The sequence below is a fragment of the Oncorhynchus nerka genome, linkage group LG6 (assembly GCF_034236695.1).
Source record: "Oncorhynchus nerka isolate Pitt River linkage group LG6, Oner_Uvic_2.0, whole genome shotgun sequence".
Classification (NCBI taxonomy): domain Eukaryota; kingdom Metazoa; phylum Chordata; class Actinopteri; order Salmoniformes; family Salmonidae; genus Oncorhynchus; species Oncorhynchus nerka.
The window spans coordinates 7749639-7767247 of record NC_088401.1 but is presented as its reverse complement, the minus strand read 5'-3'; the positions used below and the strand labels follow the sequence as shown (position 1 = coordinate 7767247).

Genomic DNA, 17609 nt, shown 5'->3' with positions numbered 1-17609 from the left:
GAGGGTAGAGTCAGGACAGAGACGGTAGAGTCAGGACAGAGACGGTAGAGTCAGGACAGAGACGGTAGAGTCAGGACAGAGACGGTAGAGTCAGGACAGAGGAGGACAGAGGCGGTAGAGTCAGGACAGAGACGGTAGAGTCAGGACAGAGAGGGTAGAGTCAGGACAGAGAGGGTAGAGTCAGGACAGAGGACAGAGAGGGTAGAGTCAGGACAGAGGCGGTAGAGTCAGGACAGAGACCGTAGAGTCAGGACAGAGAGGGTAGAGTCAGGACAGAGACGGTAGAGTCAGGACAGAGAGGGTAGAGTCAGGACAGAGAGGGTAGAGTCAGGACAGAGAGGGTAGAGTCAGGACAGAGGACAGAGAGGGTAGAGTCAGGACAGAGGCGGTAGAGTCAGGACAGAGACCGTAGAGTCAGGACAGAGACGGTAGAGTCAGGACAGAGACGGTAGAGTCAGGACAGACGGTAGAGTCAGGACAGAGGAGGACAGAGGCGGTAGAGTCAGGACAGAGGCGGTAGAGTCAGGACAGAGACGGTAGAGTCAGGACAGAGGAGGACAGAGAGGGTAGAGTCAGGACAGAGAGGGTAGAGTCAGGACAGAGGCGATAGAGTCAGGACAGAGGAGGACAGAGGCGGTAGAGTCAGGACAGAGACGGTAGAGTCAGGACAGAGACGGTAGAGTCAGGACAGAGAGGGTAGAGTCAGGACAGAGAGGGTAGAGTCAGGACAGAGACGGTAGAGTCAGGACAGAGACGGTAGAGTCAGGACAGAGACGGTAGAGTCAGGACAGAGAGGGTAGAGTCAGGACAGAGAGGGTAGAGTCAGGACAGAGAGGGTAGAGTCAGGACAGAGACGGTACAGTCAGGACAGAGACGGTAGAGTCAGGACAGAGACGGTAGAGTCAGGACAGAGACGGTAGAGTCAGGACAGAGAGGGTAGAGTCAGGACAGAGGAGGACAGAGGCGGTAGAGTCAGGACAGAGACGGTAGAGTCAGGACAGAGGAGGACAGAGGCGGTAGAGTCAGGACAGAGGCGGTAGAGTCAGGACAGAGGCGGTAGAGTCAGGACAGAGGAGGACAGAGGCGGTAGAGTCAGGACAGAGAGGGTAGAGTCAGGACAGAGAGGGTAGAGTCAGGACAGAGACGGTAGAGTCAGGACAGAGACGGTAGAGTCAGGACAGAGAGGGTAGAGTCAGGACAGAGAGGGTAGAGTCAGGACAGAGACGGTAGAGTCAGGACAGAGACGGTAGAGTCAGGACAGAGACGGTAGAGTCAGGACAGAGACGGTAGAGTCAGGACAGAGAGGGTAGAGTCAGGACAGAGAGGGTAGAGTCAGGACAGAGATGGTAGAGTCAGGACAGAGATGGTAGAGTCAGGACAGAGAGGGTAGAGTCAGGACAGAGAGGGTAGAGTCAGGACAGAGGACAGAGAGGGTAGAGTCAGGACAGAGGCGGTAGAGTCAGGACAGAGACCGTAGAGTCAGGACAGAGACGGTAGAGTCAGGACAGAGACGGTAGAGTCAGGACAGACGGTAGAGTCAGGACAGAGGAGGACAGAGGCGGTAGAGTCAGGACAGAGGCGGTAGAGTCAGGACAGAGACGGTAGAGTCAGGACAGAGGAGGACAGAGAGGGTAGAGTCAGGACAGAGAGGGTAGAGTCAGGACAGAGGCGATAGAGTCAGGACAGAGGAGGACAGAGGCGGTAGAGTCAGGACAGAGAGGGTAGAGTCAGGACAGAGACGGTAGAGTCAGGACAGAGAGGGTAGAGTCAGGACAGAGACGGTAGAGTCAGGACAGAGACGGTAGAGTCAGGACAGAGAGGGTAGAGTCAGGACAGAGAGGGTAGAGTCAGGACAGAGACGGTACAGTCAGGACAGAGACGGTAGAGTCAGGACAGAGACGGTAGAGTCAGGACAGAGACGGTAGAGTCAGGACAGAGAGGGTAGAGTCAGGACAGAGGAGGACAGAGGCGGTAGAGTCAGGACAGAGACGGTAGAGTCAGGACAGAGGAGGACAGAGGCGGTAGAGTCAGGACAGAGGCGGTAGAGTCAGGACAGAGGCGGTAGAGTCAGGACAGAGGCGGTAGAGTCAGGACAGAGAGGGTAGAGTCAGGACAGAGAGGGTAGAGTCAGGACAGAGACGGTAGAGTCAGGACAGAGAGGGTAGAGTCAGGACAGAGAGGGTAGAGTCAGGACAGAGATGGTAGAGTCAGGACAGAGATGGTAGAGTCAGGACAGAGAGGGTAGAGTCAGGACAGAGAGGGTAGAGTCAGGACAGAGACGGTAGAGTCAGGACAGAGACGGTAGAGTCAGGACAGAGACGGTAGAGTCGGTAGAGTCAGGACAGAGACGGTAGAGTCGGTAGAGTCAGGACAGAGACGGTAGAGTCAGGACAGAGAGGGTAGAGTCAGGACAGAGGACAGAGAGGGTAGAGTCAGGACAGAGGACAGAGAGGGTAGAGTCAGGACAGAGATGGTAGAGTCAGGACAGAGAGGGTAGAGTCAGGACAGAGAGGGTAGAGTCAGGACAGAGAGGGTAGAGTCAGGACAGAGATGGTAGAGTCAGGACAGAGATGGTAGAGTCGGTAGAGTCAGGACAGAGACGGTAGAGTCAGGACAGAGAGGGTAGAGTCAGGACAGAGAGGGTAGAGTCAGGACAGAGGCGATAGAGTCAGGACAGAGGAGGACAGAGGCGGTAGAGTCAGGACAGAGACGGTAGAGTCAGGACAGAGACGGTAGAGTCAGGACAGAGACGGTAGAGTCAGGACAGAGAGGGTAGAGTCAGGACAGAGAGGGTAGAGTCAGGACAGAGACGGTACAGTCAGGACAGAGACGGTAGAGTCAGGACAGAGACGGTAGAGTCAGGACAGAGACGGTAGAGTCAGGACAGAGAGGGTAGAGTCAGGACAGAGGAGGACAGAGGCGGTAGAGTCAGGACAGAGACGGTAGAGTCAGGACAGAGGAGGACAGAGGCGGTAGAGTCAGGACAGAGGCGGTAGAGTCAGGACAGAGGCGGTAGAGTCAGGACAGAGGCGGTAGAGTCAGGACAGAGAGGGTAGAGTCAGGACAGAGAGGGTAGAGTCAGGACAGAGACGGTAGAGTCAGGACAGAGAGGGTAGAGTCAGGACAGAGAGGGTAGAGTCAGGACAGAGATGGTAGAGTCAGGACAGAGATGGTAGAGTCAGGACAGAGAGGGTAGAGTCAGGACAGAGAGGGTAGAGTCAGGACAGAGACGGTAGAGTCAGGACAGAGACGGTAGAGTCAGGACAGAGACGGTAGAGTCGGTAGAGTCAGGACAGAGACGGTAGAGTCGGTAGAGTCAGGACAGAGACGGTAGAGTCAGGACAGAGAGGGTAGAGTCAGGACAGAGGACAGAGAGGGTAGAGTCAGGACAGAGGACAGAGAGGGTAGAGTCAGGACAGAGGACAGAGAGGGTAGAGTCAGGACAGAGATGGTAGAGTCAGGACAGAGAGGGTAGAGTCAGGACAGAGAGGGTAGAGTCAGGACAGAGAGGGTAGAGTCAGGACAGAGATGGTAGAGTCAGGACAGAGATGGTAGAGTCGGTAGAGTCAGGACAGAGACGGTAGAGTCAGGACAGAGAGGGTAGAGTCAGGACAGAGAGGGTAGAGTCAGGACAGAGATGGTAGAGTCAGGACAGAGACGGTAGAGTCTCACATTTATGAATGTGTGAAGGGATAACATTAAGTTAGTCGTGAAAGTCATTTTCTAGATTAATGATAAGAAACACATTGTTTTTTAAAAACAGGTGCATATTGTCCTCCTTTGACAAAACAAAAGCCGATTCAAAACGGGGTGTGTCAGATTTCAAAAACTTTTCCGCAAAGGACTCAGGTAGGATACACATCACTATCCTCAATGAAGGGACGGAGGAGAGACTATTTCCCAAATGAGAAAAGGCCAGCTAGAGGGAAGAAACAGAGATAGAAGACTGGGATCAGGGACAGACAGACCTGTCCCATCAGAGTCGGTATCCCCAGGGCTCTGTCTATCTCCTCCAGGCCATCAAAGTCCTTTAACACGGTGTAGAGCTGGGATAGGAGAGCCCCCTCATCACTACCACCTCCATCACCAGGCCCCTGACTCTGACCACTGGGCCCCGGAACCCCACACAACACCTCCTGCTGCTGCTGTTGCTGGGTGGCATACAGAGACCTGGGGAGAGGGGAGAGGGAGGGAGGAGGGGGGAGGAGGGGAGAGGGAGGGAGAAGGGGAGAGGGAGGGAGAAGGGGAAAGGGGAGAGGGAGGGAGGAGGGGGAGGAGGGAAGAGGGAGGGAGGAGGGGAGAGGGAGGGAGAAGGGGAAAGGGGAGGAGGGAAGAGGGAGGGAGGAGGGGAGAGGGAGGGAGAAGGGGAAAGGGGAGAGGGAGGGAGGAGGGGGAGGAGGGAAGAGGGAGGGAGGAGGGGAGAGGGAGGGAGAAGGGGAAAGGGGAGAGGGAGGGAGGAGGGGGAGGAGGGAAGAGGGAGGGAGGAGGGGAGAGGGAGGGAGAAGGGGAAAGGGAGGGAGGAGGGGGAGGAGGGAAGAGGGAGGGAGGAGGGGAGAGGGAGGAGAGGAGAGGGGAGGGAGGGAAGAGGGAGGGAGAAGGGGAGAGGGAGAGGGAGGGAGGAGGGGAGAGGAAGCGAGGAGGGGAGAGGAAGCGAGGAGGGGAGAGGAAGCGAGGAGGGGAGAGGAAGGAGGAGGGGAGAGGAGGAGGGAGGGAGGAGGGGAGAGGGAGGGAGGAGGGGAGAGGGAGGGAGGAGGGGAGAGGGAGGGAGGAGGGGAGAGGAGGGGAGAGGGAGGGAGGAGGGGAGAGGGAGGGAGGAGGGGAGAGGAGGGGAGATGAAGGGAGGAAGGGAGAGGGAGGAAGGGAGAGGGAGGGAGGGAGGAGGGGAGAGGAGGGGAGAGGGAGGGAGGAGGGGAGAGGATGGGAGAGGAGAGGGAAGGAGGAGGGGAGAGTTGTCAAAGTTCTATACAGTAACTATGCCTAGACTCCAAAGAGCAGACAAAGCAGAGGCACAGTGGCCAGGAAAAACTCCTGAAGGAATACAGTGACATGGAACTCAAAACTACTTCCTGTAAAACTCCTGAAGGAATACAGTGACATGGAACTCAAAACTACTTCCTGTAAAACTCCTGAAGGAATACAGTGACATGGAACTCAAAACTACTTCCTGTAAAACTCCTGAAGGAATACAGTGACATGGAACTCAAAACTACTTCCTGTAAAACTCCTGAAGGAATACAGTGACATGGAACTCAAAACTACTTCCTGTAAAACTCCTGAAGGAATACAGTGACATGGAACTCAAAACTACTTCCTGTAAAACTCCTGAAGGAATACAGTGACATGGAACTCTAAACTACTTCCTGAAACGGATTCGTATGTGTACCTGTTCTGGTTGAAGGGGGTCTGCTCAACAGGCATCACGCTGTCTGGCCACGGAGCCGTCTGATTGGGTGGAGCCTGTTGCTGGGAGAACTGGTGGGGCCCCATACCCATGTCTGTTAAAGAGAGATTCAAATTAACATAACTTAAAACAACCATATGTCCATACCAGGCTGAGTTACTAGAGAGCAGGTGATTGGTTAGAGACAGAAGTGTGTCAGGATGTTATACAAGTGACTGGCCACCAGGTGGGAGCCTTGTCCCCCTACAACTTACATTTACATTTTAGTCATAAATTTTCATACTTAAAGAAAAAAATGTTTAAAAAAAAATATTCGTACTGGTCCCTCATGGGAATCGAACCGACAACCCTGGCGCTGCAAGCTCTACTCACTCCATGTACGTAGAACCACAATAATTGGCCTGATTTCAAAGAATTAGGTTTCTTACAACCCAAGGAGAAAGTGGCTAAGACCCCCACCCCCCCCCCCCCCACTAGAAAATAGGTATAGAATGAGATATTGTAGAGCAGCCCAGGTATAGAACTACTAGATATTCACTCTCTCACCGTTGACCATCATCTGAGACTGCAGCATCTGTCTAGGTCCAGGGCCGGGCTGACTGTTGGGTCTCATAGTGCCTCCAGGGCTGGGCCCCATACGGCCGAGCGTCGTCCCCTGCTGACCTGGGACCCCTGGAGGACGGACCGATGATGACCCGCTCTGACCTGGGCCCCCAGGACCCCAACCCCCCTCCTGCTGCATGCCCTGCCGAGGACCATCCATCTGACCTAGAGAGAGAGAGAGAGAAAAAAGGAACGAGAGAGAGAGAGAGAAACAGAGAGAGAGAGAGAGACAGAGAGAGAGAGGAGACAGAGAGAGAGAGAGAGAGACAGAGAGAGAGAGGAGACAGAGAGAGAGAGGAGAGAGAGAGAGACAGAGAGAGAGAGAGGAGAGAGAGAGAGAGACAGAGACAGAGAGAGAGGAGAAAGAGAGAGAGGGGACAGAGAGAGAGGGGACAGAGAGAGAGGGGACAGAGAGAGAGGAGACAGAGAGAGAGGAGACAGAGAGACAGAGACAAAGGAGACAGAGAGAGATAGGAGAGAGAGAGAGAGAGAGGAGAGAGAGAGGAGAGAGGAGACAGAGAGAGAAGAGAGAGAGAGAAGAGAGAGAGACAGAGACAGAGAGGAGAGAGAGAGAGAGAGAGAGAGAGAGAGAGAGAGAGAGAGAGAGGAGACAGAGAGAGAAGAGAGAGAGAGGAGAGAGAGACAGAGAGAGAGAGACAGAGAGAGAGGAGACAGAGAGACAGAGACAGAGAGAGAGGAGACAGAGAGAGAGAGAGAGAGAGAGACAGAGACAGAGAGAGAGGAGACAGAGAGAGAGAGAGAGAGAGGATAAAGAAGCGACAAGGTCTTATATACCAGTACCAGTCAAAAGTTTGGAATCACATTCCTTTGTACTATTTTCTACATTGTAGAATAATAGTGAAGACATCAACACTATGGAATTACACATATGGAATCAGTGGCGCAGCGATCTTAGTGCTAGAGGTGTCACTACAGACCCTGGTTTGATTCCAGGCTGTATCACAACCAGCCGTGATTGGGAGTCCCATAGGGCGGCACACGATTGGCACAGCGTTGTCCGGGTTAGGGGAGGGTTTGGCCCGGGGTTAGGCCGTCATTGTAAAATAACAATTTGTTCTTCAACCGACTTGGACTGGGTTAAAAAAAAAAAGGTTAAATAAAAACAAATAAATGTCGTAACCGAAACAAAATATATTTTATATTTGAGAATCTTCAAAGTAACCACCCTTTTGTCTTGATGACAGCTTTGTACACTCTTGGGATTCTCTCAACCACCTTTGACCCCGCCTCTCCCCTTTGACCCCGCCTCTCCCCTTTGACCCCGCCTCTCCCCTTTGACCCCGCCTCTCCCCTTTTTGTGTCCAAACATTGGACTGGTACTCTATATAAGAGTGTCTTGTAAAAGATGTAAATGTGTGTCTAACTGGAGCTGTGCATTGTTGGTGCCACGGTGAGGAGTGTGTGGGTGACCCTCCACTTCCTACCACAGGAACAGGAAGTGAGTCAATCGAGCAGTGTGACGTGTCATCGACACTTCCCCCGCAGAGAGCGTGGGAGAGACAGAGACAGAGAGAGACAGAGACACAGAGAGAAACAGAGACAGAGACATAGAGAGACAGAGACATAGAGAGAGAGAGAAGAGAACCATTCTACAGCATGGGGGTCAAGGCATAAAAGCAATCTATTCTACATTATCTATCAAATTGATCTTTTCAACATTTATCCCATTCTGATACAGAATTCTCTAACGAGACATCTCTGATCCAGACTTTAGATCAGAAGAGTATAGCAGTGAATTGTACAGCTCAGACACTGGAGGCCAGTCTCTATTCCCTATGCAGTGTGCAGTGTGCAGTGTGCAGTGTGCACCACAACACAACACAACACAACACAACACAACACACACACACACACACACACAGGTTCTTAACCTCTCCACTACGATCCACCCACCTGAGAGGTTGGCCTGGTTAGACATCATGGCGGTGTGGTTTGCCAGAATTCCTTGCTGCTGTTGTAGGAGCGTGTAGGGACTGAGGGTTCCCACAGGGGGATACTGGCCCTGGGGGACCCCTGACACGGTCATGTCCAGGGATACACTCCTCACAGGGAGGCCCCTGGCTGGCCCCTGGCCCTCCGGCCCTCTGGCACCGCCATAGTCTGGAGAGAGAGAGGATTGAGGGTTTGAGATGTGTTGGTGTGGCTAAACACATACTGGAGATGGAGGTGATGAGGCAGTCGTATACATTGTCATTTAGATTTTATGAGAAGTGGTGTGAAGTGTGTTTAACTTGGTCCGTGTTATCTAATGTCTGTGTCAAATCAAAGTTTTATTGGTCGAGTACACAATTTTGCAGATGTTATCGCAAGTGCTGTGAAACGATTACGCACACACACACACACACACACACACACACACACACACACACACACACACACACACACACACACACACACACACACACACACACACACACACACACAAAAGGTTCAGAGGTCATCTGTTAGTGTTCAGGGAGTGTACAGGCACAGGGAGTGTATGTGCACGTGAGTGAGTGAGTGTTCCCTCTCTGCATGTATGTCTATATCTGTGTGTGTGTGTGTGTGTGTTCTCTCCAGGTATGTATGAGCCACTCACTGCCTGGCCCCATGCCCCTCTGCTGCTGCTGTGTTGCCATGGCGTTGGCAGGGCTGGTTTCCTGGGTGATGTGCAGTATGTCGTTGATGATGGTCTGTTTGTCCAGGGAGGAAGGCAGAGAGACGGGCCGCGGCTCACCGAACAGCTGGGGCTGGACACACTGCAGCTCATCTAGGATATCATCCAGCTCTGACGACTAGACACACACACACACACACACACACGTGTTTAATACAAGTTTCAGGTACGGCAGGACTTCCTGTCCCCAGCTCTTTTCCGTTTCCTGAGAAAAGTAATATGACAGGTCACGTCGACCAATAAAAAATGTTTAATGATGCACTAACGCAACAAAAATACTAATTATGCGAATAGCTGCATGAAACGGACATATTTAAACTCACTGACTTTTGACATCACGACGCTACATCACGACGCTACATCACGACGCTACATCACGACGCTACATCACGACGCTACATCACGACGCTACATCACGACGCTACATCACAACGCAACATCACAACGTAACATCACAACGTAACATCACAACGCTACATCACAACGCTACATCACAACGCTACATCACAACGCTACATCACAACGCTAGTTGGGATTGGTCTGTTTGTGTTTTTGGTCAATGTTAGCCATAGAGAAGTGTCAAAGTGTTGCTGTCAACAACAACGATGCCCCTGAATTTAGCGGGCGCTAATCGACAAAGATCCGTGAGGAAAAAGTGATGGGACTACTTTCTGCACAAAGATCAATGAGGAAAAAGTGATGGACTACTTTCTGCACATAGATCAGTGAGGAAAAAGTGATGGACTACTTTCTGCACAAAGATCAGTGAGGAAAAAGTGATGGACTACTTTCTGCACATAGATCAGTGAGGAAAAAGTGATGGACTACTTTCTGCACAAAGATCAGTGAGGAAAAAGTGATGGACTACTTTCTGCACATAGATCAGTGAGGAAAAAGTGATGGACTACTTTCTGCACAAAGATCAGTGAGGAAAAAGTGATGGACTACTTTCTGCACAAAGATCAGTGAGGAAAAAGTGATGGACTACTTTCTGCACAAAGATCAGTGAGGAAAAAGTGATGGACTACTTTCTGCACATAGATCAGTGAGGAAAAAGTGATGGACTACTTTCTGCACATAGATCAGTGAGGAAAAAGTGATGGACTACTTTCTGCACATAGATCAGTGAGGAAAAAGTGATGGACTACTTTCTGCACATAGATCCGTGAGGAAAAAGTGATGGACTACTTTCTGCACATAGATCAGTGAGGAAAAAGTGATGGACTACTTTCTGCACATAGATCCGTGAGGAAAAAGTGATGGACTACTTTCTGCACATAGATCCGTGTGAACTGGAGTGACAACAACGTTGTAGCTTGTTACAATCCAAACGGAAAAGACAGGAAGTGAAGCGTTGGATCCATGAGTACGGGTTGGAGTGGCTACATATTCAGATATTAAACATTTATAATTTGAACAGAACGTCGTTTTCATTGCAAGTTTAAAGGCATAACTGTTAGCTAGCTCGCAAACGTTAGCTTGCTGGCTCACCAACTAAGGTTGTGTGTATGACTGCGTTGTAACTAATATTACGCCACCGTTTACACCTTGTGTATCATGTTGCATGTGACAAATGAACTTAGATTTTATTTGATATAGTGTGTGTTTATCAGAGACGTTAATGTGAAAAACAACATGGCCAAGGACAAGATAAAGTGTATATTTCCCTGGAGTTTCTTCTTATTGTAGGTTTCTACTTTCACCACTTTTAGTCTTGAAATCTTTGGTTGTTTACTACACGACTGTGCTCACTCTGTTTAGCACATGGCCTCACATGTGAATCCTTAATGAGATGGGTGTGGCTAAGGCTTAAGAGGGTGAATGGGTGGAGACAAAGCAGGGCTCTCCAGTAGATGTAGCAAAAACATTCAAGGGCCATTTTCTCAAAAGTGACGTTACAAGTTGATCAACTTTCAAAGCAGAATTACTTTCCCATTGGTCCTCAAATGCAGTGTAGGAGCTACCATTTTGCAGCTTTGAATCTCTAATTTTGCTACATAAGACCGAATATAGTTGGTCAGTCACATTTACAACATTGTTCCATTACAATAACAAAAGCTGGTGCATCCTCTCTAGGTTTCTTCCTAGGTTTTGGCCTTTCTAGGGAGTTTTTCCTAGCCACCGTGCTTTTACACCTGCATTGCTTGCTGTTTGGGGTTTTAGGCTGGGTTTCTGTACAGCACTTTGAGATATCAGCTGATGTACGAAGGGCTATATAAATACATTTTATTTGATTTGATTTGACTAGTCAGATTGGCTGGATTTGATCTACCATAGTGCTGAATCTCCACTACGGTCCACGGTGCTGAATCTCCACTACGGTCCACGGTGCTGAATCTCCACTACGGTCCACGGTGCTGAAGCTCCACTACGGTCCACGGTGCTGAAGCTCCACTGCGGTCCACGGTGCTGAAGCTCCACTACGGTCCACGGTGCTGAAGCTCCACTACGGTCCACGGTGCTGAAGCTCCACTACGGTCCACGGTGCTGAAGCTCCACTACCGTCCACGGTGCTGAAGCTCCACTACGGTCCACGGTGTTGAAGCTCCACTACGGTCCACGGTGCTGAAGCTCCACTACGGTCCACGGTGCTGAAGCTCCACTACGGTCCACGGTGCTGAAGCTCCACTACGGTCCACGGTGTTGAAGCTCCACTACGGTCCACGGTGCTGAAGCTCCACTACGGTCCACGGTGTTGAAGCTCCACTACGGTCCACGGTGCTGAAGCTCCACTACGGTCCACGGTGTTGAAGCTCCACTACGGTCCACGGTGTTGAAGCTCCACTACGGTCCACGGTGCTGAAGCTCCACTACGGTCCACGGTGCTGAAGCTCCACTACGGTCCACGGTGCTGAAGCTCCACTACGGTCCACGGTGCTGAATCTCCACTACGGTCCACGGTGCTGAAGCTCCACTACGGTCCACGGTGCTGAAGCTCCACTACTAGGCCGATTTGATTGTATGTTTGTTTAGCGGAGAACCTGATACTCTCCCTGTGATAAAAGTCACCGCAATAAGCCGATTATCATTACATCTGGCATTACCAGGTGTCCAAAAGTATGTGGACACCTGCTCGTCGAACATCTCATTCCAAAATCATGGGCATTAATGTGGAGTTGGTCCTCCCCTTTTGCTGCTATAAAAGCCTCCACTCTTCAGCCACAAGAGCATTAGCGAGGTCGGGCACTAATGTTGGGCGATTAGGCCTGGCTCGCAGTCGGTGTTCGATGAGGTTGAGGTCAGGGCTCTGTGCAGGCCAGTCAAGTACTTCCACACTGATCTCGATAACCCATTTCTTTATGGACCTCGCTTTGTGCACGGGGGGCATTGTCATGCTGAAACAGGAAAGGGCCTTCCCCAAACTGTTGTCACAAAGTTTGAAGCACAGAATCGTCTAGGATGTCATCGTCTGCTGTAGCGTTAAGATTTCCCTTCACGGCCTCCCAAGCGGCGCAGCGGTCTAAGGCACTGCAACACAGTGCTAGAGGCATCACTACAGACCCGGGTTCGATCCTAGGCTGTGAAGCAGCCGGCCCCGACCGGGAGACCCATAAGGTGGTGTAAAATTGGCCCAGTGTCGTCCGGGTTAGGGGAGGGTTTGGACGGCCGGGATGCCCTTGTCCCATCGTGGTCTAGCGACTCCTTGTGGCGGGCCGGGCGCAGTGCAAGCTGACTTCGGTCGCCAGCTGTACAGTCTTTTCTCCGAAACATTGTTGCGAGTGGCTTCCGGGTTAAGCGAGCAGTGTGTCAAGAAGCAGTGCGGCTTGGCAGGGTCGTGTTTCGGAGGACATACGGCTCTCGACCTTCGCCTCTCCAGTAAGGCCATTTAAAAAAAAAAACTAGGCAAGTCAGTTAAGAACAAATTCTTATTTACAATGACGGCCTACCTAGGAACAGTGGGTTAACTGCCTTGTTCAGGGGCAGAACGGCAGATTTCGGTTACTGGCCCAACGCTCTAACCACTAGGCTGCCATTCTACTGCCGATGTTTGTCTATGGAGATTGCATGGCTGTGTGAGCAATTTTATACATCTGTCAGCAACACATCTGGCTGAAATAACCAAATCCACTATTTTCTACATTGCAGAAAATAGTGAAGACATCAAAACTATAAAATAACACATACGGAATCATGTAGTAACCAAAAAAGTGTTAAACAAATCAAAATAGATTTTAGATTCTTCAAATAGTCACCCTTTGCCTTGATGACAGCTTTGCACAGGCTTGGCATTCTCTCAACCAGCTCGATAAGGTAGTCACCTGGAATGCATTTCAATTAACAGGTGTCCATTCTTAAAAGTTCATTTGTGGAATGTATTTCCTTCTTAATGTGTTTGAGCCAATCAGTTGTGTTGTGACAAGGTAGGGGTGGTATACAGAAGACAGCCCTATTTGGTAAAAGACCAAGTCCATGTTATGGCAACAAAAGCTCAAATAAGCAAAGAGAAACAACAGTCCAACATTACTTTAAGACATGAAGGTCAGTCAATACGGAACATTTCAAGAACTTTGAACGTTTGAAGTGCAGTCGCAAAAACCATCAAGCGCTATGATGAAACTGGCTCTCATGAGGACCGCCACAGGAAAGGAAGACCCAGAGTTCATTAGAGTTACCAGCCTCAGAAATTGCAGCCCAAATAAATGCTTCACAGAGTTGAGGTAACAGACACATCTCAACATCAATTGTTCAGAGGAGACCGTGTGAATCAGGCCTTCATGGTCGAATTGCTGCAAAGAAACCACTACTAAAGGACACCAATAATAATAAGAGACTTGCTTGGGTCAAGAAACACAAGCAATGGTGAATGGATGATCTCCACATGTGTGGTTCCCACCGTGAAGCATGGAGGAGGAGATGTGATGGTGTGGGGGTGCTTTGCTGGTGACACTGTCTGTGATTTATTTAGAATTCAAGGCACACTTAAGCAGCATGGCTACCACAGTATTCTGCAGTGATACGCCATCCCATCTGGTTTGGGCTTAGTGGGACTATCATTTGTTTTCCAACAGGACAATAACCAAACACACCTCCAGGCTGTGTAAGGGCTATTTGACCAAGGAGAGTGATGGAGTGCTTCGTCAGATGACCTGGCCTCCACATTCCAGGTGAAGCTGGTTGAGAGAATGCTATTTGAAGATTTTGTTTAACACTTCTTTGGTTACTACATGATTCCATATGTGTGATTTCATAGTGTTGATGTCTTCACTATTATTCTACAATGTAGAATATAGTAAAAATAAAGAAAAACCCTTGAATGAGTAGGTGTTCTAAAACTTTTGACCGGTAGTGTATTTGTCCTGCTACTGGTAACTATTACTCCTGTTTCCATGTATATATTACCATTAGTATTTAAGTATTTATATATTCCTGCTACCAGTCACACTTCAACCCTGTCTGTCTGTCTGTCTGTCTGTCTGTCTGTCTGTCTGTCTGTCTGTCTGTCTGTCTGTCTGTCTGTCTGTCTGTCTGTCTGTCTGTCTGTCTGTCTGTCTGTCTGTCTGTCTGTCTGTCTGTCTGTCTGTCTGTCACTTGTATAAACCCACCTCAACCAGTCCAGTACCTCTAAACTACTGGCACAGACCTGTATGTATAGAATCTTAATTTGAGTCAGTTTGCTACAGCAGGAAAATAATCCTGCATCAAGAGGAAATGTGAATTATTATGATGGATTATAACATTATTATGGGGATTATAACATTATTATGGGGATTATAACAGACATTTTTGTAGGGGTTGATACATTTTTCATTAGGGCAATTTAAATCAAGGTGGAAATTACAAACTTTAGAAGTATTTTTAAAACTAAAGTACACTACAAGTTTGCATTTCCTGTGATCAAATTAAGATCCTACATCTGTACATGCATTCTCATGTTTCTTTAACTTATCGAGTTCTTGTGTGTTTTTTTATTCGTACTTTTAATTTTTGTATATTTTCAATTGTATATATTATAATCACTGCATTGTTGGGAAAGAGCTTCAAGGTAGGAATTTCACTCCACTGCTTTTGTCCTTGTGGCAACTAACAAAATGTCCCCAGCTGGTCAAATGTCTGTTGGTTTACTATTCTAGTGGGTACTTCTGGTCACAAGTATAGTTACACACACGCACGCACGCACGCACACACACTTCCGGTCTTCCTCCAGCATGGATATTATAATTGTGATGCATTATGGGAGACATTCAGAAAAAAAAAATGATAGGACATTTCTGTCGCTCGGCCAAGTTGGCACAGGACCAATAGAAACACAGCAATACTGTGGGAGTGTGTGTGTGTGTGTGTTTATATTCACGCCAAAAACATTTAGATGATATCAACAACGGATAATATCAGAGCAGAAAGGAGAAGTCTGGACTTGTTTTTGGACCTACTGTAATACCGTTGGTTAAGTTTGTCCAGGATCGATCTAAGGCTGCAAAAATAAGACTACATTACCCATAACCCCTTGCTCCGAACCCATTCCCCTACTACCAGCCTACACTTCCCAGCTAGCTTCGAACTCCTTCACCCCCAGTCTTTTCTCCGCACACAGCAGAAATAACAGGGGGAGGAGCCGACTGTACAAAGAGAGCAAAGCACACATCCACTTCCATATGAAAACAAACTATAGCAGATATTATTATTATTCTCTAATATAAACAGAACTATAGCTAAGGCTTTCTAAACATTGACTTAAGTTGCCCCACTGTGTAAGGTGAGAGAGAGAGAGAGAGACCAATGGGGGGGGGGGGGGGGTTGGGCAGAGAGTAAATAAATTGTAGTGTCTGAGAACCAACACGAGGGGGCAGCACACTAGACGTCCCTGTCACAGATCGGCTCGGGGCCCAACATTCACCCCCAGCACCGCTTTACACACGTAGTGGAGCAGGGATGAGTTGTGACAGATGCCCCAGGCTCTACCCCAAAAGGCACCCTATTCCCTACATAGTACTATGGGACTTGGTCAAATGTAGTGCACTATATAGGAAATTATAAACTGGGTGGTTTGAGCCCTGAATGCTGATTGGCTGACAGCCGTGGTATAATCAGACCTTAAACCACGGGTACGACAAAAACAAGTTATTTTTACTGCTCTATTTAAATTGGTAACCAGTTTATAATAGCAATAAGGCACCTCGGGGGTTTGTGGTATATGGCCAATATACCATGGCCAAGGGTTGTGTCCAGGCACTCTGTGTTGCGCATAAGAACAGCCCTTAGTCATGCCTTATTGCTTAATTATGGTGCCATTTGGGATTCAGAATAGTCACTAGACTGGCCCATAGTGAAAGGAGAGGGATCCAATGCCTGGAAAGAGGCGCTGGTGTTTCCACAGTCAAAAACCGGCCTCTTGCAATAGTACACACACACACACAACAACACGGCCACTTGGCTGCGTCCTCTGTGGGCCATATCAAGTTGCTCTGTCCAGGACCCAGTCTTTTGGCTGTGTTTTCACACAGTGTGTGAGCAACGCTGGCAGAGACAGGATATGGCAGGGAGAGAGGACCCTAAATGAGGTCAGGGATGATGTCATGATCGCGTTCTCTACTCCCTCTCCGTCCTTAGTGAGCTATCTAGAATGTAATTTGGGACACAACTCATATCTAACATTAACGCTATTAATCCACGTAAGTCATTGAGAACAAACAGTATTTTAAACAACAATGAGAATCCTTTGAGGTTCCATGTCATCTGTTTTTATTTTATTTAACCTTTATTTAACTAGGCAAGTCAGTCAAGAACAAATTCTTATTTATGATGATGGCCTACCCGGGGAACTGCCTTGTTCAGGGGCAGAATGACAGATTTTTACCTTGTCAGCTCGGGGAGTTGATCCAGCAACCTTTCGGTTACTGGCCAAATGCTCTAACCACTAGGCTACCTGCCACCTCTACACTCTAACCACTAGGCTACCTGCCACCTCTACACTCTAACCACTAGGCTACCTGCCACCTCTACACTCTAACCACTAGGCTACCTGCCACCTCTACACTCTAACCACTAGGCTACCTGCCACCTCTACACTCTAACCACTAGGCTACCTGCCACCTCTACACTCTAACCACTAGGCTACCTGCCACCTCTACACTCTAACCACTAGGCTACCTGCCACCTCTACACTCTAACCACTAGGCTACCTGCCACCTCTACACTCTAACCACTAGGCTACCTGCCACCTCTACGCTCTAACCACTAGGCTACCTGCCACCTCTACGCTCTAACCACTAGGCTACCTGCCACCTCTACGCTCTAACCACTAGGCTACCTGCCACCTCTACGCTCTAACCACTAGGCTACCTGCCACCTCTACGCTCTAACCACTAGGCTACCTGCCACCTCTACGCTCTAACCACTAGGCTACCTGCCACCTCTACGCTCTAACCACTAGGCTACCTGCCACCTCTACGCTCTAACCACTAGGCTACCTGCCACCTCTACGCTCTAACCACTAGGCTACCTGCCACCTCTACGCTCTAACCACTATGCTACCTGCCACCTCTACGCTCTAACCACTAGGCTACCTGCCACCTCTACGCTCTAACCACTAGGCTACCTGCTTCTGTTACTGATGACCTTTGGTATCTACCATCTAGACCACCAGGGGAAATGGTATCTACCGTCTAGACCACCAGGGGAAATGGTATCTACCGTCTAGACCACCAGGGGAAATGGTATCTACCGTCTAGACCACCAGGGGAAATGGGATCTACCATCTACCAGGGGAAATGGGATCTACCATCTAGACCACCAGGGGAAATGGGATCTACCATCTACCAGGGCAAATGGGATCTACCATCTACCAGGGGACATGGGATCTACCATCTACCAGGGGACATGGGATCTACCATCTACAAGGGGAAATGTGATCTACCATCTAGACTGCCAGGGGAAATGTGATCTACCATCTAGACTGCCAGGGGAAAAGGGATCTACCGTCTAGACTAC

The 17609-nt window shown here is 49.3% G+C and overlaps 1 protein-coding gene across 1 annotated transcript in view; it reads right to left on the bottom strand.

Annotated features, from left to right (window-relative positions):
- LOC115131012 (nuclear receptor coactivator 2-like) overlaps window positions 1–17609 on the bottom strand; it is a 221303-nt gene that overhangs the window by 46116 nt on the left and 157578 nt on the right. The window contains exons 12-16 of the mRNA XM_065019247.1: window positions 8604–8799; window positions 7919–8125; window positions 5948–6169; window positions 5384–5495; window positions 3969–4170 (exon numbers count right to left, since the gene is read on the bottom strand). Of these exons, the coding sequence (XP_064875319.1) occupies window positions 3969–4170; window positions 5384–5495; window positions 5948–6169; window positions 7919–8125; window positions 8604–8799 (939 nt within the window). The remainder of the gene's footprint in view (window positions 1–3968; window positions 4171–5383; window positions 5496–5947; window positions 6170–7918; window positions 8126–8603; window positions 8800–17609) is intronic.